General features: G+C 43.0%; 1 protein-coding gene across 3 annotated transcripts; it reads right to left on the bottom strand.

The window, feature by feature from the left end:
- Positions 1 to 190: 190 nt before the first annotated feature.
- Serp2 (stress associated endoplasmic reticulum protein family member 2) lies at positions 191 to 23,358 on the bottom strand. 3 transcript variants are annotated; one of them, XM_023700214.1, is made up of 5 exons: positions 23,250 to 23,358; positions 22,906 to 23,022; positions 17,184 to 17,256; positions 3,387 to 3,460; positions 191 to 619 (listed from the first exon to the last, which is right to left on the bottom strand). In XM_023700214.1, the coding sequence occupies exons 2-5, from the start codon at positions 22,987 to 22,989 to the stop codon at positions 593 to 595; spliced, it is 258 nt and encodes an 85-aa protein (XP_023555982.1). In that variant the 5' UTR covers positions 22,990 to 23,022; positions 23,250 to 23,358; the 3' UTR covers positions 191 to 592. The 3 variants fall into 3 exon arrangements, with proteins under 3 accessions (XP_023555982.1, XP_023555983.1, XP_023555984.1); XM_023700215.1 differs by lacking the exon at positions 3,387 to 3,460; XM_023700216.1 differs by lacking the exon at positions 191 to 619 and having other exon boundaries at positions 3,410 to 3,494.
- Positions 23,359 to 23,672: the final 314 nt, after the last annotated feature.

A 23,672-nucleotide genomic window follows, 5' to 3' on the forward strand; every position in this document is an offset into this window, starting at 1 on the left:
AAGATCATTGAACCTTTCCAGAGATTCATTCAGACAAAGTCTGACCTGCTGGATAGATCTCTGGATCCCGATGAGAGGATTCTTTTTTCCTTTTCCCATTACGTAATGAAATTCTCCTACCAGTCCCCATCTGCTTTGGACTGTTCTGCTACTTTCTTCCCTCGTAACTCACACATGGCATAAGCTTGAATGAATACATTTATTTGTAAAACCAATTTCTGACAGAGGAGAGATTTTATCAGTAGACAGAAAACCGGTGGTCTTTCAGGGGCCACATGCACACATTAGTGAAACTCAGGGAGGGAACCAGGTAGACTGCTGCTGCAGATGACCTGCTGGGCTAACGATCCGGTCACCAGGAAAGCAGAATGTCCTTTCTGCTCGGGGACACGGATGCACTGAGATGTCCTGTGACAAGGAGATCTGATCTGACTTCCTTGGTGAAGTGATCAGCAACAATAGGGGGGCCCTCCTTTCTCTTCTGTGTGACTTGTTTGTTTCCCACAGGTACCTGCCAAAGGCCTGTGTGGTCTTCCACCCTCTAGTGGGAGGGCACAGAGTCAGATGTCTGGGCTTTCTCACATCCCCATCCTTATGCTCTGAATGATCTGAAAGATAGCTGAAAGTGGAAAGCAAAACAGAACTCAGACGCCGGACAGCAAGCAGCTGGAGACCCACGCCACAGCTCCCGCTTCTGCTGACCCCATGCCCCTGGCATGCTGGCTCACGGCTGATTAGGTATTTCCTAACAAGGAGTTGAGTTAACAAGGGATTGGTGAGCTTCTGTCGAAAGGCTGCCTGGATCTGCCTGCTGATAGATACTTCAGGGATTTATAGATAACTCCTGCTAATTCTGCCATAAGTTTAAGCTAGAAATCTCTGAGACACAGAGCAGAGAACTGTTTCCCCTCCCCCAGCGAAGCTTCCTGGTCTCTGGGGAGAGGGATGTGGGCTTTTGTGCAGAAACTGCACTCATTAAACAGGTCAGCCATTTGGCCTTTTCAAAATGGCCATGACCTGTAAAATGACTGGCTCTGTGCGGGAAGCAAGGCCAGGTGCTGGGAGTAAAGGCCCAAAGCGCGGTCTCAGGCTGCCTCTGACCGTGCACCCTCAGGGTGCCTGGACCTCTCAGAAGGTCTGTCCTCTCTACTTCAGGTCAAGGTTGATTCTCCCAGGGCTCAATCTTTGCCAGCAGGCTGGAGCTGGAGAGAGTGTGTTCTGAAAATCCTGAGTCCCCACTTACTTAGGGAGATCTGATTTGATCGTTCTCAGCTTGGTTCTAGCTATTGGATTTCAAATGTGTCCTAACTTCTTTATTATGTCCTTCCCTAGTGATCAACAGTAGTTATTATCGATGCAGCTGATGATAAATAAAACTATTATGTAATTGAATGTTTATTATTATTACTGTTATTTGGAAAGAGGCTGGTATCATCTTATTTAATCACATGTAAAAGGAGAATTAATACTGAACTCTCCAGGTCTTCACCTCTTCTCTGTCTCATAAAGTAATCCTGGAACATATCCAGGAATGTAGCTTCTCTAAGTGACCACAGCAAACAGGACTCCAAACTCCCGAGGACCTGCTTGGCATGCTCCATCTAAGTCAGTGGGCTGGCACCTCCTGAGCATTCCTTATCTGACCATTTGGGCTTTTTTTCGGGGGGCAGTTGGAATATTTGCAAACACACAATGAGATATCTAAACATGAAATTCATTTACATTTCATATGCACTTTATAAACAGGCTAAAGGCATTTTTTCACAGTGTTTTTATAATCTTGTGCATAAGTCAGCGCTTTGCTGCACTGAGCTTTTCCACTCATGCATGGCATCACGTCATTGCTCAAAAACTTTCAGATTTTAGAATATTTCAGATTTTGAAGTATTGGATTATGGCTGTTCAGCCTGTATTATGTGTCAGGAACCGTACCACAGGAATACAAAGAAAAACAGCATGGAGGGTTCTGGGCAATCAGTCTCGGATGGCTGGATTTTAAGGATAAGTACTAATGCTTATGTGGGAAGGAGATGCTTCCCCCCAGTTTCTAAAGAAATGCTACTCACAGGATCACTACCTTCCTCAGCTGGAGGTCCCAACTGATATAATATTAATTTATCATGAATATTCAGTGTCTCTATCATAGTAAAACAGTTACTGGTAACATGCTGTTGTGATATTGCTATGAAGGATTACAAGGTGTTGGAGGCAAGAATCGTTTCAGCTGGCTGTACTTCAGTTTCTTGTCAATTTTTTTGAACCCTGGTTCTTATCTCTGGTCACATCTCTGTTGTTACTGTACCCTAGAGTGGGCCATCCTCTACGATTTTGTAGCTGTTGATGAAGTTCAAACAGAGACCATGAGAATGCGTAAAACTGAAGTCAATCAGTTTCATGTGAATGCTGAGGAACTCTTGCGAAGGTGAGAGTTCATTCAACAACTTGTGATATTTAATTCTGGCTGCGTTTGAGGTTTTCTGGCTAATTTTGAGTACTCGTGTCTGTCTTGGCAGAGGAAGCTGCTAGATAGTTGAGAAAATACACTACTAAAACTTAGACACTTATAAAACTATCTGATGCTTTTGTCCTCCCTACCAAGACTGATAAGCTAGAAAGACTAAATATTTTGTATTCTAGCTCAACAGGAATGCCAGGAGCCAGTTGTCAATTTAGCAGCATCAAGAAATCTCTCTCTCAGACTTTGGTCTGGGGATCAGGGAATCATCTTCATTCTGACAAGCAAGATGATTTAGAGAGGAATGTTGGGGTCAGATGGAATGGAGTGGAATCATAACTACTAAGTAGCTGTGTGATCGGACAAATAACCTCTTTGCAGGTTTTTCCCTCTACTTTAAAATGGGAATGATGGTCCTTGCAGGACTGGCACAAGGATATAGTAGTATGACATACATGAAACCCTTCCCCACCTAGAGACTCAGTGCATGGTTACAGCTACTGCTGTTATTAGAGATCTCTTATGTGAGGTGCTTGGGACCAGGAGTGCTTCAAATTTCAGAATTTTTTTTTTTTTTTTGTATTCCTAAATGCTTGCATATATAGAAGTCAGGTCTAATCATGGAATTCATTTGTTTCATAAACAGCTTAAACACCGAGCCTGAATGTAATTCCATGCAGTATTTTTAGAGCGCCTGCATTTTGACTTGATCCACTCATAATATGAGGTCAAGTGTGAAATTGTCCACTTGCGGCACTCAAAAGTTTTGGATTTGGGAACATTTCTAATTTCAGATTTTTCAGAATTGCTTTTTTTTTTTTTAGCAGAACTGGGGATTGAACTCAGGCCCTTGCACTTGAGAGAAGCACTTATTCCCCTAAGCCATCTCCCCAGCCCCTTAATTTCAGATTTTTGATTTAAAGATATCCACCTGTGTTACAGTTACAACAATGACATGGCTACTGCTCCACCATATGTAAGCAGAAAGATCAGCCTTTGTATTACCTGCCAAAATTGTGAGCCTCAATTTTTTTTTTATCTGTAAAACAAGTATCTTCAACTAAGTACTTCTGAGGATTCTGAAGCATAAATATGATGTTCCATGTAAAAGATCTGACCGTGACAGATGGACAAAAGTGTTACATCTCTCTCAGTCTTATTCTTAGATAAGACTGTGGGATGTGGGTCCATGAATTGGACACTGTCTGGTCTTAGTCCATGTACCACATTAAGGTAATTGATGGTTTTAGAGTTCTAAGGAATGATAAAGCCACTCAATTATCTTTAAGAAACTGCTGCAAATGTGAAGAATCTTACATACAATTTGCATGTCTCAGAGTGACAGTAGGTTTCTTTGAGTCTGTTGTAGACATTAAAGATCATTCTTAATCCTAATTGACTCCATAAATTAACATACAGAAATCTAATGTCTAAAGGTAGCCCTTTAAAACCAAACCCTCTCAGAGAAATTACTTTGAATAAAGTCTATTTTAAATTTATATCTAAAGACATGGAGAAGCTGTTTGCTTTATGTGCCTGTAATGCCAGCTACTCGGGATGCTCAGGATCACAAGTTCAAGGCCAACCTGGGTGACCCAACGAGACCCTGTCTCAAAATAAAATGTAACAACAAGACCTGGAGCATGGACAGGACCCTTGCTAGCACATGCAAGGCTCAGCATTCAATCCCAAGCACCAAGGAGAGAGGGTGGGGGAGGAGATAATGGAGAGACAGGCATGTTTATTATGCCCTTCTCAGTTGTAGCAATGAGCTCTTCCACACTTTATACCAATGATATTAATTTTAATTCTGTATGCCTGTGGAATAATCTTGCAAATGCTAACTTGCTGAGGTGGTGTGAAGGAAAGGAGCCAAGAGTGAGTTCAAAGAGCCAAAGGATGTAGCAAGTCTGGACCTTGAGGAGTTAATAACTTGATGGGGGAGCGGGGGGAACAAAATGAGGAAAAGAACCAAGCAGGCTGCAGGAGAGAAGCTGAGAGCAGACGAAGCAGGAGGGAGGGAAAAAGCCAGGACAGGGAGGGGCAGCTGGCATTCCAGGCCAGAGGGCACCCCCAGGCAGGTGCACAGAGGTCAGAGTAGGCCAAGAACAGGAGCTACCAGAATTGACACACCTCTGTGCCTGTGCCTCTGCATTCAGGATTACAGCTCTATTACTTTCCTCAACCTCCTCCTTTTAACCAGGTCCTCAGGATTCCAGAATCACCTATTCCCAACCCTGACAAATCTGCATGATTCCACATTCTGTCAGTTGGTGCTCTCTCCACCCTACAACCATTTCTTTTTTTAAAAAAGAGGGTTAACTTTTATTTACTAAGTATCAACTGAGTACATAATACATGGTGCTATTATGTGCACCAGACAATAAGACACATCCCAACCAGTTCTACAGCGCTGTCTCTACTTACTCCTTCTTACCTTCTATTTCCACTTGTGTCTCTCACATTCCAGCTTCTGCCTCTTTGCTCCACTGAAACACAGTTTACTAAAGTCATGAATGACCTGTGTGTTACTCGTGCTGTAGGTATTCTTTAGCATCCTCTCACCTAATTCCCTCCCCTCCAACACTAAATGCTGTCCTGGAAACTTTCTCTGCCCATAGCTTCTGAGGCCACAGCCTCATGCTCCCAAGAGGTCCTCCACCTCTTTGGCACTTTAAGCTTGTTTTATGGGTCATTTTCCTCCATCTGATCACTGAACTTGATGATCCTCCATGAGCATCACTAGCTTTCTTGTCTGCTTTGCCTTCTTTCTCCCATGCTGATTCATCTTGGCTCACTATTGGTGTCACTGTCTAATCAGCTGCTGACTCACAAATGTGTATCTCCAGCTGTGACTTTTCAAAGCCTAGACATACAATTTCTACTATCTAGTTTTTATCTCCACTTAGGTGGAAAAAAAACACCCCAACCTCCACAGGTTCTTCTCATGATCTCTTTCACTGCCAAAGTTGGTGTCATTATCCTTCATCTTTCATGGAAACTTGAAACACTAGAGTCATCCCTGACACTTGCAACTGACAACTAAAGCCCATGGCTTTTAACTAAGAATTGTGAGATTATGTGCTTCTATGACCAGTCCTCTGAAGACCACCTTAGTCCAAATTACCATCATCTTTCCTTTGACCACTGCAATGATTTCTAACTGGTCAACCTGCTCTTTGGTCATTTCTCCATAATGGAGTTAGACTCACCCTTTACATAACAGCAAGTAGCATGGTGTCATTGTGAGTTTGAAGCATGGAGTTTTCTACTGCCCAGTTTTCAATGGCACCCACCTCACTTACAAAGGATGGCTCCCCACAGATGTATCTCATCCTGCTCTTTTCCTTTTTGGGTACGTGGTTTCAGAACTCCCTGGTTTGGCTATAAGGCTTTAACACATGCCATTCTTTCTGTCTGAAATACTTCCTTTCTTCTTGAGGCCTTGGAGTAGGATTTCTTAAACACAGGTATGTGTCCTAGTCTCTTGGGAACATGTTAAACAGATGCTGGGTCCTACACCCCTAAATTTCTAATTTAGTGGGCCTGGAGTGAGAGACTATTTGTGCTTCTAACAAGTTCAGAAAGGTTGATGAGGCTGCTGTTCTGGAGATCACACTTTACTCTCTATGTTATATGGCTCTTTCAAACCTGTAATGAAATTTTACATAGTTTAGCATAATTGCTTGACTAATTCACCTTTCTTTCTACTGGACCATAAGGTCCAGGATACAAAGGACCATGTATGGCACAAAGCAGATCTTCTAACCATCTAGTAAATGGGGGAAGTGAGTAATTGCAAGGAGTATAGAGGAAAACACATTTATAAAACCTCAAATTCTATTGTGTAAACCCAAAGAGATTTTAGATCCACATGTCTCAGGAGCTCAGTCCTCAAAGAAGTCAGATCATGACATGACTCCTAAAAGGCTGTGTTGTCCCAACCCACTCTTACCCCATGGACTGACCATGACAGGAAGACACAGGGTTGATGACAAGTAGATCACAGGAAACTGTCAGAAGTTGGGACCCATCCAGACAATAGGAGGCTTCATACAACCATGTTTATTGAAAACAGTTGATGATAAGAGAGATCAAAGAAATTGAAAGACTATGACAGGCCGGAGAATTAGTCTTAAGAAAGATAAGATAACCTTGGAAATCAAACTTTATTTTTTGACTCAGAAAAAATGAAAAGGATGAAAGTGAAAAAGAAAGGGCCCTTGAGGCTCAAGCAGAAATGTTAGGAGACAGGACATGGCAAAAGCAGAGCACCAAGCTCACTGAGAGAGCAGCACAAAGAAAGTTAGAGGCAAGGCACAGTTTTCTGGTAGTATTCCTTGGTAGCTTCTCCAGCGACAAAGAAGAGGGAATAACAGAGATGCCAGAATTGAGGGCAGAAAGGTGCCATTAAAATGCAGATATTATTAGCACAGAATGCAATGCCTTCTACCCCCATTAGAATAGCAGAAACATTCTTTCCAGGGAGAGACCCTACACAATATCAGTTGTTCCTGCACAGGGCAGAAGGCAGCACATGACAGGAGGCTACAGGTCAACTTGAGGGAGCTGGTGGTTGACGAGGAATCTCCTTTAGATTGTCCATCTCAGATCCAGAAGAAGGGACTCCGAAGCAGATGAGTAACCTCTGTCTTTCCTTCAGAGTGGTTTATGTCCTTAAGTACCCCACTTGCTGGTGTCAGAGGGCAATTCCAAGAGTCAAACTTCCAAAATATTCTGGTAGTCTCCTGAAAAGGCCAGTGTTTATATGGTCAACCTGCAAACATGGCAAATTCATGTCTCTCCAGGAATAAGTGTCCAGAAAAGAATGAAAAGAGTAGAGACAACGACAGCCTGATCAAGGAACAGCCTGTATCTGGAGCTAAACTCTTCCCATCTGGGAGCAGGCAGGCTCACGATGGCCATATACCTGGAACTTCTGGAAAATACTATTCTGGCAGAGGACAATAGGAAATGTTTAACAGGCACTCTTTTCAATACACAGTCATATGCTAGAGGCCTAAAGTCAGTGGAAAATAGTACTTTGAGGAAAATAAGAGCGAGGGGGAATGTGGAGTAATAGAAAGCAGATGGGATTTAGTCTCAAAAAGTTAGCTTTGGATTTCAGCTCTCACTTTTTAACTATGGGATGTTGACGGTTTTTCTCCATAAGCTTCAGTTTTAAGGTCTGGAAAAATGAGTGTAACAGCCTCTGTGTAGGGACTGTGTGACTAGAAGAGAAAATATCCTGGAATAATAATAAGGAAGTCCCCAAGAAATGATAGTCAGAAAGTATGAATGGATCTTCCTCTTCTTTGGAGGCTAGTTTACAAAGAGCTCTTTCTAGAAGTAGAGAAGAGGTTCCGGCTGTCCCTACAGAGGTGATGCCTCTGCTGCTCTGATACAAACCCCGAATCTGTCAGTCTAGGTAGTGCTGATACGGGAACAGGCAGAGGCTTCAAAACCTCAGCGCTATGCTCCTCAGTACAAGCTTTCTCGCCATCACAACCTAAAGCCACACTCATAAGATGGAAATGTTACATTTCCTTCCTCATAAACATTCAGAATCTTGTGAGAACCTTGCTGAGGCGGTGGCCAGGTGGGAAGGCACTGTGAGGAAGGGCCATACACAGAATCACAGAGTCAACAATTATAAAACCATTACCATAACTCCACGAGGACTGTCTAGGGGACCCTCAGGATTAATAATCATGAGGAAACTTAACCTAGTTAAGGTTAAGCAGCATCACCCTCCCAAGAACAGAAGAACCGAAGCTTAGAGTAGGTAAAAGGAACATGAACAATGTCAAGATGCAGAGTCTAGCCTTGGCTTTGGTGCTTTTAGAAAGCATGTTAACTCTGGCCTATGATGTGGCTATGCTCATCTGGTGATTTTCAATTAAGTACCCCTAAATATAGGCCTTCTTCCAAACTTGTGTTCCTAAAAGGTTTCAGGGAACAACAGACAGTTCACTAAGTTCCTTAGCTATTGCAAAAGGTTTTATTCAAGCTTTTCAACCTTAAAGCTCAAAGACAGGTTACCTTGATCTGCTGAAAGCACCAGGGCCACACATAGAGTGGAGGACCTGGGAGTGGCTCATTGGCCTCCCACCTGTCCCTGACATACGCATTGCTTATCCCTCTCCCTCCTCCAGGTCATCTTTATCAAAAGCAATCAGTCTTAGGGAGGGTAAGGAGTGTGGAAATAGAGAGGCTTCTAGGGCATCTACAGAGTGAGGGGTTTGGATCACCAGGTGCTTGAAGCTGGGCCCTTGGGAGGTGCTCAGGTCCTGCCAAGACCTCAGGGGATCACTTCTTTACATCTATTCTGAAAAGGCTGTCTTCAAAAAAGAAAAAAAAATAGACCTGCTGTGATGTGATATCCCTCTCCCCGCTCGCACCCCTTCTCTCACAGTCCCCAGAGAGTACAGGAGCACAAACTCTGCTAATTTACAGATAAAAGGAACATCCCTTCCTCAAAATGGTGGGGCAGGTCAGGAGGTGCCAGGCAACCCAGAAAGGCTTGCAGCAAGGCCTTAGCTTTGCAGAGATAAGAGGACAGACTTCCTTTCCTTTCTGAAAGACAAAGAGGGCCCAGGTAGGTGCTGCCTTTCAAAGATGAGAAAGTCTGACTCTCCAGCAACACAGAGATATGCCTTACACACATAGACATGCACACACACACACACACACACAGAAGTCTACATATACAATCATATATGTACAAACACAGAAGCCTACACAAACACACATAAACACATTTAGATGCATAAACACGAAGCACACTAACAGATACATAGAAACCTAAGCACACTCCACTTCAACCACAGCAGCTGCTCTTTCATTTGTTTCTAAGATTTGAAGAGGTCTTCAGTTTTAAAAAGGAGAAAAAACTGGAAAAAAACCCTACTTATCTAGGCTTTTTATTCTTAAAAGCACTTGTTCTCACTTAAAAGTAATGTACACTCATTGGAACTTTGTAATATAGAAAATTATGAAGAAAATAAGTCACTGGTTAACTCTATCCTTCTTAGTGGCTCTGCTTTACTGGGGAAGCCTATTAGTATCGAGAATACCCAGGCTTCTGGAGCTACTAAAATTCTCATATTCTCAAATTAAGTGAATTTTAGGTGCTGGGGTATAGTTCAGCAGCATAAGTGCCTGCCTCGCAATGCAAAGTCCTGAGTTCGATCCTCAGTACAGGAAAAAAAAAAAAAAAAAATTCGGGGTTGGTCAAGGAGCTGAAATAAAACTGAAATTAGGAATACTGTATGTGAGGGAGAAACAGCCCACAGAGGAACCGAGACCTGGCCAGTGTTTATGAAGATTCCTTGGAGAACCAAAGGTCGGCTCCCTTGATCCCAGTGGAACTGCCCCACCACAAAGGCAGCATCTCTGACTGCTGCTCCCTGAAGCACAGTATCACAGCGGGCAGGAGCTGACAATACACAAGGAGATTATCTGAATAGTCCCACTTGCATCAGGTCCGGGGGGCTTTCTGGTCAAAGAAGAAATTCAAAAGCACTGAAGACTGAAAGTATCTAGGTGAGGGCGAGAAAAGCTGAGGGTGGGATCTGAAGAGCACATTGTGTTCATGGCAAACAATGAGTCTTGGTATGACAAGAATCCTTCTCCACAGGCTTTTACAACTGAGGACAGAAGGGGAGAAAAAACTCAGGAGTCTAGGCACAAATAGCAGTGATGAGGTTCATTAATGGTTTTGGGGAAGGAAGCATATGAAGTTTGCAAGTGTCTTGGAAAGATAGCAGTTGGCGTATCTATGCGACGGTATCTTTGTGGGGAGCAGTCTCAGACAAACGTTTCATGTCATGCTTGTCTCTGAGTCTCAAGATAAGAGCAAGCTCTCTTTAGGAGTTATCAAGCTGCTTTCCAAAGGAGTAGCTCTTGAAACCTAGAAGAGAGTCAGGGTGCACTGCTTGTCTGCAAAGAGGCCCTACTGTCTGCAGAAATGGAACCTAAGGCTTTCTCCCCTTCATACTGGGAATCAAACCCAGGAATACTCTACCACTGAGCTACCTCTTTGTAAGTTATTTCAAGACAGGATCTCACTAAATTGCCCAAGTTGGCCCTGAACTTGCAATCCTCTTGCTCCTGAATAGCTGGGATTATAAGCATGCACTATTACACTCAGAGGAAAATAATGCTTTCACAAAAAGAGAAGCAAAAGAGGGCAAAGTCTCCTTAGGGGGCACTTAAAAAATCTTGGATTTCATTGTAGATCTAGATCCTGGGAAATCAAGTAGAGACAAATCTAGCCAGTTCAACAGGCTCAAGTAAAACAAAATCCCAGGCTAAGAGCTAGCATTTGAAAAATAGTTTTAGTTTTCAAACAATCTACATAATATTAATATAAATAAAGCTGGGTGCTAAAAAAGACAAGGCCTTGACTTGAGATGTCCTGGTTGCACAATGCCATCTCTCAAAAGAACACCGTTCCTACTGTTTTGTCCCTCCCAAAAGTTCTATGCAGAACAGGAAGTGTTAGGGTTGCTTTAAGGAAATGCAAGTCACATTTTATTTTTGCTGTTCAACTTGAAACAAACTGGTATTCTCTGATTTTGGTCTTTATGCTGGTGCTGCTTTCTCTACGTGGGGAAGACACTGGTGCTTTATGACCTGGGGAAAAAGCACTGTCACAGAGCTGCTCTCACCTGCCCCTGCAATGAAGTGGCAGGCCTACACCTGGCCGGACAGATCAAGACCCATGGGGTTCTCAATTAAATGGACAGACTGGGAGAAGGAAGTACAAATAAAGGCAAGTCTAAGCATCCCATGGCATGAGTGCCAGTCCTGTGAGCCACCATTCTATGTGAGGGCTGAGAGGACAGAATTGATGTATCTATGGCTGGGAGTTCTGCGATTGCTGCGGTCAGGACTTAGATTCCCAGATTCAGGGCCTGTGTGGTCTTTGAAGGACTTCACAAATTTCACTTCCTTGACAAGAAAATCAATACTGATAGAGTAAACAACTTGTTCAAGGTTATTTAGCTGACAACAGCAAATCCAGGTTTTGAACCTCTGGCAGGTTCTAAACTATCTTGCCCTTTGAAGCCTTGTATCCCATTAGGGTCAGTCTTCAGAGGAATCCCTTGGCTAAGAGCTCGCTGGCAATCACGTAAAGTAGTTCACTTACTTGGAAGAGGGTAAATTTAGATAATCTCCCCAAACTCTCTCTTCTGGTAGGTAATTATTAGAGGTTACAATCAAACATTTAAGCAAGAATGGGTAGACTCAGGCTGGTGCTTGGGGAAGCCACAGGAGGCCTTTTCCTTTCATCTGATTTCTCAGGCAGGGGATGGCATTTTCTGGGTGGGTGTTTGCATCGAGGCTGATGGGTGCCTGGACTCTGTCTCTCACTGTTCTCCCACTTCTGCTGCCTTCCCTTCCATAACCTTGTGCTCTTATCAGCAGTACTGGTATGAAAGGCATCTGCAGGGAACAGTGAAGGCCACAAGAAAGAAGACGAAAAGCAGGGGTCGAGATAGGGCAGTCACATGTGACACTCCAAAATAGGGGGCCTGGAGCCTTCTTACAGGTTCATCTGTTTTTCTATATAAAGTGGATTAAGAGTAACCAATAAGTGGGCATATATTTATATTTAAATGCCAACTTTTATCAGCCCCAGCTCTTTCCCAGAATATAGTTAGAAAAAACAGGTAAAATGTACATTTCTTGGTACTCACCTGACTTGAATATTTACCCTACCTAGACTGGTACTATTTCTGAAAAGAACACTTTACTCAAGCAGTCGTCAATGAGCAAAGTAGATTACTAGAATAAGGTGATGAAAGCAGTAAGACTTTTGAGACAGTCAAATCAACATCTTCATTCATAGGGTAAGATTTTGCCTTTTATCTAAGTGTATATGAAAACACAGAGTAAGTGTAACTAACCACGTGAGTTCAAAGAAGGCAACAGGACATCCAAGGTGTCACTGGAATTTGGCAAAATGGAGCTTAAGTCTGGCATGTGGTAGATCCTGCTCAGAGGAAAATGAGCAAATGGAAAGAGATGGTGTGTGTGTGTGTGTGTGTGTGTGTGTGTGTATCTGCCTGTAGAGACACAGACATCCTTCAAGAAGCTGCAGTGCATTTCATGGGAGGGAAGAACAGGGCTCCATGCATTCTCCAGATGGCTGGGGAGGCGTGGAGGGAGGGGGCCATTCCTACTTAGGATTATAGAGTTCACAGTGACGTGAACTTCCAGTATCCTAGCACTTACAGTGAAGGCTCATTACCTGAAGCGCAGGAACCAATATGGGAGAGAGTTGGGGAAGTCTCATTCTTTGAAATGTAGAGAAAAGATAGGTAGGAGCTTGTGGCCTGCCTGTGACCCTAAAGAAAGGGAGAAACTCAAGAAGAGAAGAGGCCCTGTAAAATGAAATGAATCGTGACTAATCCCAGAGAGGTGGCAACAGGGATAGATCTAAAGGAGCTATTGTGTTTTTCATGACATGTTCTGTTTAGAAAAGGATGTGTACAAAGATAGAAGGAAGGGCACAGTACCAAGGACAAGCTGAGAAGAGTGACACATTTCTGTGAGAACAGTGGCCAACTTGAGCCAAGATTTGAAAAAAAAAAAACCACCCCAAAACTGCAGTTGGTTAAAAAAAGAAAAAAAGAAGTGGTGGTGGCTTATATTTAAGATTTGAAAAGGGATGAGGCCCATCACTTAGGGATCTTGGTAGCATGTTAAGAGAGGAGAGTAAAAATAAAGTGACTCAACTGCTTTTTATGCCTCGCTTCTCTGCAAAAGCAAAGTGGTTTCCTAACTAGCATGATTTAAAGAAGCATCAAAACACATAAGCAGTAGCAAATCTGTGAATCTCAGTAACAGAGCACCTGCCGGGCGTGCAGAGAGTCCAGGTTAGAGGTCTGCCTCTAAAAAATAAAAATAAAACACTGGACATCCAGGGAGCAGGTGTGGTACAATAAGTGGGTTGTCATTTTAGTCACCAATCTCCAGGCACTACAGAAGTTCTGGATAAGCCTAAAGAAAGACAACGGAGCCAATATACCACATTCCTCGGGTACTAGTACAGATAGGGAGAATTCTAGAAAACTACCTCTGGAAAATGTCAAAATTTACCCAAGAAGAAAACATATGGTTTCTGCTAGTTGGACCAATAAGCCTGGCACAACTGGAGGCTGCCTATAATTTAGAGAGGTCTTTTGCAAAGGAAAAGATAGATTCTGAGAACTAGCATGGATTTCAGAAAAAGAAGTCAAACCCAAAGTCTGTACTTTTTTTTTTTTTTGGTCATACAGGCTACTTAAAAAGGTGACTGATGGAAAGGTACATAAAAAACTATGTACAGTAATCCCTCACTATTTCATGGTTTGACTTTCATGGATTCAACTGTTTTGCAGGTTTTCAAACAATATTAATCTAAATTATTTATCACAGTTTTCGCAGTATCACAGGATTCTGCCGTACTGTACAGTATATATACGTTGTTAAAATTATATAGGTTTATGAGTTTAGAGAATGGTTAAGAACATTAGAAGTGTTTTAAAAGTGTGGGAAGGGCTTTTAAAGCCCCAAAATGTATATAAATACTAAAATACATATAACGATGCTACTTCGCTGACTTTTACTTATTGCGGGGGTGTCTGGAATGTAACCTCCACCATAAGTGAGGGACCACTGCACTGTGAATCCAAAAAAGAAACAAAAATAGGCTCTGCCTCTATTAGACCCTAGGTAATTGGGGTGCATGATCCTAGGGTATTCCTATAATTGGGCGTCATACATTTCTGCACCCAGCACCCCATTGGCAGTCTCTCTGCTTCTCCTACATGGTGTTTCCTCTGGCCAACTCAACTGTGGCACTGTTGGTCTGGCTGGCTGTTTCAAGGCTCAGATCCAACAGTACCGCCTCTAGGAAAGCTTTCTCTTTGGCCCCTGGGCGATGGGAAGTCCCTCATCCATGCAGGCCAAGGGCTCTGTGCACTCTAAGGGCACAGCAGTGTTCCTCCTGGGCAGCACCTCACACAGCTTGTGTCTTGCACCCTGAGGACCTGCAAGCTTCTGAAAGGCTTGCATTTCCATAGCCCAGCACAGCCACCAGCAGCACAAGGAAGCTTCAAGACATAGGGCCTGAGTCACTTACAGGTTCAAGGTGAAATGTGAAGAAGGCTGTTTCACTGTGTTCCATGCAATTCTCTTAACACTGTACTTTTCACCAGTGACTTGGAATTATAACATACTTAAAAGACTACAAAGGTCATAGACAAGGGCAATTAGGTAAAAAGCTCAAGGGTCAAGATCTATCTGCAGACTTGTCATAAATCCTAAAAACAGAGATAACTTTTTTTTTTTTTAATATGGGTTGATGTTCTTGATTTTCCCATAGCATCCTAAAGGAACAGGTTGGTTTGTTTTGTTTCTGGGTGAAAAAGCCAGAAACAGATGGTCAGAGGCAACAGATGAATATGTAGGTACTGATGGAATGCCGCATTAAGGAACCATAGTCCCTGCAGTCCTGTCCAATACTTTGCACTACGCACTGCCAAAGATGGATAATATATTGAGTATATCATGATTTAACATTATCTCACTGACTATATTTTATAATGTAACATCAGTAAGTTATTTATTATGTATGTTTGTCTATATTTTCAAACTTTATGGACACTGGGAAGAAAACTGATAACTAATTATAAAGTTTTAACAGGAACAGTCATGAAGCTTTATATTAGGTCTTAAAACAATTAACTAGCTCTCTATAGAGTAGGGAATATATGATTTTATGCACCCATCCCCCAATTCATCCTTTATCCATTCAGCCTGAGCACTCATTATGTGACACACACTGTGTTAGGATCTACAGATTTAGTGAAAAATAAACACTGCCTCCCCTGAGCATACATAGGGGAGAAATGAATAATAAGAAGATAATGAAATAATTTCAAATGCTGGTAGAGCCATGAGTAAAATAGATCACTGTGTGATGGAGACAGAAGAGGCCTTGGGGTTAGGGCCACACAGATGCATCTTTAAGACTTGTAGGAATTTTATGTAAAGAAGAGCCAGGGCAGATCTGACTAACTGATGAAGGCCATCTTAAGAAGCAGGACAATTAAAAAGTAACTTCAGGCCTGGGTCATATTAGCCGAAGTAGAACGGTGAAATCTAGGGTGGTGACAATCCCACTGCCTCTGTGGAAGTCATAGCACTTCCAGACCCCCTTGTGCAGGCCATCTTCCTGCCAGTGCTACAGTTTAAGTCATTGAATATATTCATGAGAGGGGTCTAGAAACTCCACCTACGGAGGCAATGTTGAGACCAAAGAGGTTCAGTTTGCAGAAGGAACTACCAGACAGGAAACTTTAAAATATAATTGAATATTCAAGAAATTGAGAGGAGAATGGTTCCATTTTGTGTTGTTCTAGGAATCCAAGCAGGAGCTAGTGAGAAGACACTATGGTACAGTTCAAAACAGGAAAGATGTTCTCCATGGAATCAGGGCTACACAGAAGTGGAATGGGCTTTTATAGAGAAGCAAGCATCCCATTTCTAGAAGTAGTCAGAGATTGGATAAACATCTGTTAAAAATAGTGATTACAGAATTACTATAGAGTGCAAAAGATTTGCTTGGGCGGATCTTTATATCTCTGAGTGGATGGTATCTCCTCTTGGAACAACAGATCCTCTTTCAAACCTTTGAATCACAAACAACAATAATGCTGAATACTTCAGGTTTCTCTTTCTTCTTAAGAGCTTTTGTTTCCTTGGAAAAATGATGTCTTAAAGAAAAAGAAACTGATTCTTCATTAGTAGTGGGCTTGTCTTATCACTGGGGCAGAAAAATGTCTTGATGGGACGCCTGAGCCTGTGCAGGAATACGTGAACTTCTTACCTTCCCTGCCTTCAGTAACAGTGAGAGGATAGTGGATCCCTTAGAGATTCTCACACTTAGAAGAAGCCTCCACTTACTAGCACAGTGTGACAGAGACTCAAGCATGAGGGCCAGAAGTCACATCAGGGTTCCCACTAACAAGCATTTTAATAGAAATGACCATATGATGCTTTTGTTCATCTCCCCTGTGAATGTGTGTAGACGTATTTTCGTGTGTATAACTGCAACTCTCTGCAGTTGGTACCTTATAATATCAGGTAACCCATACCTCAAGGTTCAGGTCAGAGACTCAGTTTTACAAAGGAACTCTGCACAACTCTATTGTAAGCATAAAGCCTCTCCCTCCCTTTGGAATGTGGATTTATCTTGAGCAAACAAGTGCTCCACTTTCCCTTCTAATGTTTTTGTTTTTTTTAAGACAGGATTTCACTATGTGGCTCAGGCTGGCCTTGAACTCACTGTAGCCCAGGCTTGCATTGAACTCGCTGTGATCCTCTTGCCACAGCCTCTCAAGGGTTGGGATTACAGGCATGTACCACCATGCCAGGCATAAATTTTTTTGTAAGGTCACATCTACATTGAATGCCTTACTTGGATTCTGTAGTATATATCATCAATTCCACTGCTCAGTGTAATCATTTTATGATTATGATTTAATAGAATATCAATTCTATCTGATTCATATTTGAAATAGAAACTAAATAAAAGCCTACTTAAATTAAAGCTTAATTTAGTGATTAACTTGAATCCCAGGCTGGTATATTTTTTTATTTACTTTATAAATAAAACATGGATTTTGAAGGACAGTAGAAAGAATGGTAGATTAAGTTCAGTGAAATACTATACCTGAACCACAGACAACAAAAACAAATAGTGCCAACAGCCATGGTCCTACAGGGTATTTTTCTTCTTGTGGCCTCTAAAAGCAAAGAGAAAAAGCAACACTTATTACTGGGCATTGGGCTGGGTGCTACTATGAACAAGACAGGCTTGGTCTCAATTCTTAGTGGACAAATGCAGATGCATAAAGTGGATTATAGAGGACTCATATAAGCTTGAGAAAAGTAATCAACAACTTTTTAAATACCTTGAAACTCAATGAACTTTGTGGTCTTGAATATTCTTGGGTATATGAAGTGTACATCTATATACACTAATATAGTAATTTTGGAGACAAAATGGTATTGGTGATATTTGCTTCCATCTGCTGAAAGCACACTCCAAGCCACCACTCCTGGGCAGTCTACACCTGTTATCTCCAGCACGCACAACACACGCAAGGCAAGCATTATCCTTATTTCCTCTTTGTAGCTGAGCAACTCAGGTTCAAAATTTGTTAACCTGAGAAAGAGCTGGAATTCGGTTCATTACAGAGCGTGGGCATTTTTCATTGCTAAAGTCACCTGTCATTCCCACCTCTGTGTGCTCCATGCAGGATCAGAGAGCGTATTTTCTCAGCTCCATCTGTGTATCAATAATTTGTCAAGTCAGTGCAGTAGACCTCTTGGGACAAAAGAAGCACCTTGCAACTGTGACTGCATGTGAGGGAGGCAGTATTTTGCAGTGAAGGCCTAGACTTCAAAGCAGCCTGTGCTTTTGAGAGGTGTATGCACACCCTGGCAGGCAGAAAGGCCACACTACACAGGCAGGAAGGTAGCCCCTTGGGCCTCAGGCTCTCTCCTAACCAAGAGCTGTGAGGTAACAAGTACAGCCCTCCAAAGCACTTGTAGGTCAATGTGTGGGTGGTCTTTCAAAGCCACTCAATGAGCGGAACAACATATTTCCTGGAGAGGCATCAGGAAAAGCAGAATAAATAAAGGAGGAAGAAAATGGAAAGAATTTACTTCTTCAGTAGCAAAAGAGAGGTTGCAGTCAGCATCAGTGAAAGAGCTCTCTCTCTCTGTCTCTTACACACACTTCACACCGTGTCACTCACAGAACAATGTCCTATACAAGCAGATGCTTCCTTGTAACAGGAATCATAAAATCCAATTTCACGTTTCCATTAGATGGACTGACATTTTAAAATATATTAAACAAATAAAATATGAGCTAAAAGGGAGTTGATCACATGAATTAAAAAAAAGAGCAGTACTTTTACTGGGGAGGCTATTTTCTGAAATGTTGAACAACTTTTAGTAAAGTTTCAACAAAAATGTAATTGTCTTTTAATTTTCATTATTATAAAAAATGAAATTAAGTTCATATAGATAAAAACGTAGATTTTCATCTTAAAAGCAATGTTTTTTTTTTTTTGCTCCGAATGCCTTCAAGGCATGACTGGCTGTCTTGTGTTGTGGGGATCGAACCACAGCAACCTGAGCCTGACTGCTTTGTTGAAGCAGCCACTTAAAGAACTGAGCTAAGGGGCAGGCCCCCTATGTTTGTTTTTTGGTAGCACTGGGGACTGACCTCAGGGCTTTGCTATATTAGGTAACAGTTTATTAGTTTTCAGCTTACCTGTTACATTCCTAGACAGCTTTTCTTTTCTTTCTTTTTTTTTTTTTTTTTTGTATTTTGTGCAGGGTCTCACTATGCAGCTCAGACGCCCACTGAGCCTCCTGTTTTCTAAGCCTCCCAGTTGCTGGGATTATAGGCATGTGTCACCACACCTGGATTTAGTCACTAGCTCAGTGTGCCAGGGGGCGGGGCCATTGTGGCATGTGTTGCCAGGGATTGAACCCCAGTCCCTGTGCTTGCCTAAGCAGGGGTTTAGTCCATTGAGCTATCTCGCCAGCCCTTCCTTTTTTGTTGTTGGTTTTTTTTTAAAAATCTCTGATAAATTCATTTGTAATTTGTATGGCCATGTAACTTTTCTTCACAGCATTTATTACAGTTTATTGCTCTATATTTACTCCTGTAAAAATGTGTTCAGTGTGATCTCTCCACTAGATTCTCGGGCCCACCATTGCTTCTTTTTTAGATAGCAATGTATAAAAAAGACTGGCACAAAATTCAAACTTAACTTCTCATTTGAGAGTGAATAAGAATACAAATTTCATTAAATACAACTTCTTAGGTCAAGTAAAGTCTGGGTCTAGGTAAGTTATTATTATCTTTTAATTAATACTTCCTAGGGTCAGCAAGACAGCTCAGCAGTCTAAAGCACCTGCTTAGGCAAGCTTAGGCAGGCACAGGAGACTGTGATTCAATCCCGCTACCACATACCATGCCAGCCCTGCCCTCAGGGTGGGCTGGGCTGGCAAAAAAATTAATACTTCCTAATTGGTGCTAGGGTTGCATTTCTCTTACTAGAGGGGCATCAAATGTCCAGGGCCAGTACTTTGACTAAGGAGTAAGCCATGCACTTCCCTGTCCTTGACAAGCTCCCATCCATCACCATTTACGTGCTGGCAAGTCGCAGGCACTGAGCGGTAGAGCAGATTGCTGCTCTTGACCAGAGGAGGGCAAAATCAGTCTCCAATAATTGCAACAAGGTCCAACTCAGACTATGTAAATAATAGATATTAAATAAAGTTCTCCCAAAGAGTATGACATTTACCCTTCCCCATCCTCTTCCACAACTTTTCTAACAGTTTATCAGAGTTGTCCAGAAATCAATTCTGTTGTCATCACACCACTCATGCTGCATAAAAAATTCATTCTAGCACTATCTTCAGCAAGCCAACAACTGAATTCAGGAGCCCATAAACGAATCTTTACCCTAGTACAGCTTCTAAAAGGAGTCCTACATTTTTCAGTAGAAAAAAAACCAAATTACTAGCAGGTAGAATTTGGAGCAAACAACATAAAAACTTTTTGATATAAAGAGATATCAAAAAGAGATATAATTTTTTTATATTTTTCTAGTGAGATTTTCTAGTGGACTTTCAGAGCTCACAAATATTTGGCTGACCATAATATCAACATTTTCTTTTTTTAAAATTTCCTGGGGCTGGGGAGATGGCTCAGTGGAATAAGTGCTTCCCTGGCAAGCGCAAGGGCCTGAGTTCAATACCCAGTTCCACCAAAAAAAAAAAAAAATTTCCTGTACTAGGGATTGAACCCAGAAGCCCTCTACCACTGAGCTACATACCCAGCTATCACTGTGTCTCTGTCTCTGCTTTTCCTGAATTGCCCAGGATGACCTTGCACTTGCAATCTTACTGCCTTAGACACCCAAGTAGGATACATTTCTTTTTGAGAGCCTTGGGTTACTTTTGTGGGAGGCGTGGTGCAATGCAATGCCCACTGGGAAAATTCATATAAACCTGACTCTGTTACTTGAAAGGGTAAAGACAAACAAGAGCAATTCTGCAAATGACAAGGTTCACTTAAAACCTGGGGCTCCAAAAATGTCAGGAGATGGCTTTCCCTGTGATAAGATACCAGCTGAGGAACTCAGTAAATTTCTTTTTTTATTGTAAGAGGACTTGCTACTTTATGATCACAAATTATTATTCCATTTCTTTATCCTTAATGTGTTACCTGGAAGAAAACTATTAACTTCAAAGCTGTTAGCTAATAATGAACTACTGAGTCATTAAAGGAGAAATTGATTTCAGAACAAGTAGTCTGAATTTTCAGTTGAAATCTGTAAATACTTTCCCATTGACTGAATTTCATCCTGGGTAAATTGTCTTTTCCAAGTTAGTTCTATTGAAGTATAATCATATTTGGTTAGTAATTGGGAAAATGAGATTTAGAATTTATAGTTTCTTTTTGAAAGGGAATTTCATTTTTTCTTTCTGGCTCTGGATCCACCGGAAATAAAGCTAACCAAAAGCTCCTTCAACCAACTGACAACGAGCATGTATTGTGGCTTGGTTGGGAAAACTTTCATTACAAATTTAGGTGGGCCATTTAAAACCCCTCAACTCAACAGACTCAGGCCTGCCTCAATGCTCAAGGTCACAAAGCCAGTGACTTTTGGAGGGATCACCCTATGTTATATCAGATCCTATTAAATACACTCATCCTATACATTAAGTATAATTTAAATTTAGGTCTGAAATTTGAGTTGAGATGAACTGCAGATGACTATTATTTTTATACAACATTTTCTCAACTGTTTTGCTTTCTTCTCCCATTTTGGGGTCAATAACTTTTGTTTCAGAACCAAAACATTGCCTCATAGTCTGTGAAAAGCTAAAAGTATAGACAATGAGTCTACACAGCTAATGGGCACAAGCAAGTTAGCTATTACTCACTTGTTACTTTTGCACACAAATTAACTTGTCAACTGAGGTCAGTTAACAACTGCATTTAGGTTCCTCAGTATATTAGAGAGACCCACATATTTTCACTGTGTCACCACGTAGGTTTGATACTTTCAGAAAGAAGAATTGATCTCTTAGGAATATAAATCCTGCATCTTTAATATCAATTAAATATTGTTCAGAATCAATACAGGCAGCAATTTTTTCTGACAAAAAATAGGGGAAGTGTAAGTCAAGATAAAAAATTGTTCCAATTCTATGGTACATTGGCATTTTGCTGCCCTAAGCACAGCTAAATGATCTATTCCCAAATGAAGGACTTTTAAGGATTCATACTTACTTAGAACTGTACATAAAACTCTTAAGTAAAGTTTAAACCCAAAGTTTCTCTGCTATAACACAGCTTTGCAAAAACCTCAGTGTAGTGACTGCAGATGCAGTTCTTTACTCAGTTAATCAAGCCAGTATAATTTCTTTGGCTAAAAGGAATTGTCTCCTCGAATCTGCCAGCTTTTTTAGCCAAACCTCAAGCTTGGGCTGGACTTCTAGTTAACTGTTCGGAATAATCGATTCCAGGTGCCCTTGCTCATAGATTTAGAGACCAGCTCCTCTCAGCAACTCAACAGACTCAGGCCTCCCTCAATGCTCAAAGTCACAGGGCTGGCATTTTCTGTTGAAGACAATGTCCTTTACAAAAAGAAATCCCTGTTCGTATGTCACAGGTTTAACTCCACCTTCAGAGCTTTAAGCTGGGGACACAGAACACAAGCTGGTCTCTACAGCTAGACTGTTAACGCGAGCCTGATTTCAGTGGGTAGACATGAGCAATGCTGTACTTAAACTTTCGCCCAATGTTGAAGGGAGACCTCATTGGAAAACGGAAAAGGTGTACAGAGGGAAATGTGGGTCAGAATCTCACTCCTTACTCCTCACTCTTTCAACACACACACACACACACACACACACACACACACCCCTGTACAAAGAGGCTGGGAAGAAAACCTCACCATGGTGTGTGTAAAGCCAGGGGCGGAGTCTGGAGAGGGGGATGATAAATGGCCCCATTTACTCCTTCATTCATTCAACAACCGTTCTAACACCCACCAGGTTCTGGGCCCTGTGTATGCACAGTTGGCTGACTGTCTCTTAGGGGTGTGACTTTTTGTTTTTCTGAAGGACGTTGGTCTAATTGTCCTGGGAAGAGCCTCCATCCTCCAAGGTAGCCGGGGTAGCCACTCCCAGAGGGGCCGCGGCCAACCAGGGCCCACTCCGCCCACGAAGGGGGGCGACTCGGTGCCCCGGCCCAGCGCGGAGCACCCCCTTCCCTCCGGGAGCCTGGAGGCCGCGCCCGCCTACCCACCCGCCCGCTGGTTCTGTCCGTCCGCCCGGCCGGCGCCGCCCCTCCTCACCAGGGTTTTGGCTACGTTTCCCCTCTGGGTGATGTTTTTGCTGTGCTTCTCGTTAGCCATCCGGATCCGCTGTTTGGCCACCATGGCTTAGGCTCTCCGAAAGGCTCTCGATCCCGCCTGCAAGGACCCCCAGTTAGCACCCGCGACCTGGCCGAGCGCGTCCGCAGCGGCCCCCGAGCCCGCCGGGCTCTGCGGTGGCCAGGCGCCCCGAGCCCCGCGCAACACCTCCGAGCCCAGGCGAGCCGGCTCCAGAGAGAGGCCGGCGCCCGGACGGAAGTAATCTCTCAGCTCAGGAAACCCGCTCCGACTTCCTCGCCATCCTTCCGGTCCCCCCAGCCACCTACCCAGCGCGGCCCCCGAAGCCGGAGGCAGGCGCGGCCGCTCGTCCCCGCAACGAGCGAGCGGCCAGGCACCGTGCAGGGCCCGGGCCGCCCGCGTGTCGCCGTCTCGAGCCAGGCGGGCGTTGCGATGCAGCCCAAGTGTTGGTGCGCGCGCGGGCGCGGGCTGTGGGCGCGGCTGTGGCCAGGGTCGTGGGACCCGGAGCCACCCGGGCCGGGAAGGGGCCACAGATGGCGGCCGGGCCTCAGAGGTCAAATAGAACCCGTCGGGGCTGGGCCTGCACTGCTGGGGACGGGGCAGAGAAATCTACCCTTGGAGCCTGTGGAAGGAACCCGCGTTGGGGATGCACGAAGGGACTTTAGTGCCAAGAGAAACCAGGAAGGACGGTGGCCAGGCTCCTGAGGACGGAGTTAGGAAAGACCTTTCAT

This window comes from Octodon degus, unplaced genomic scaffold (assembly GCF_000260255.1).
Source record: "Octodon degus isolate 3935 unplaced genomic scaffold, OctDeg1.0 scaffold00122, whole genome shotgun sequence".
Lineage (NCBI taxonomy): Eukaryota > Metazoa > Chordata > Mammalia > Rodentia > Octodontidae > Octodon > Octodon degus.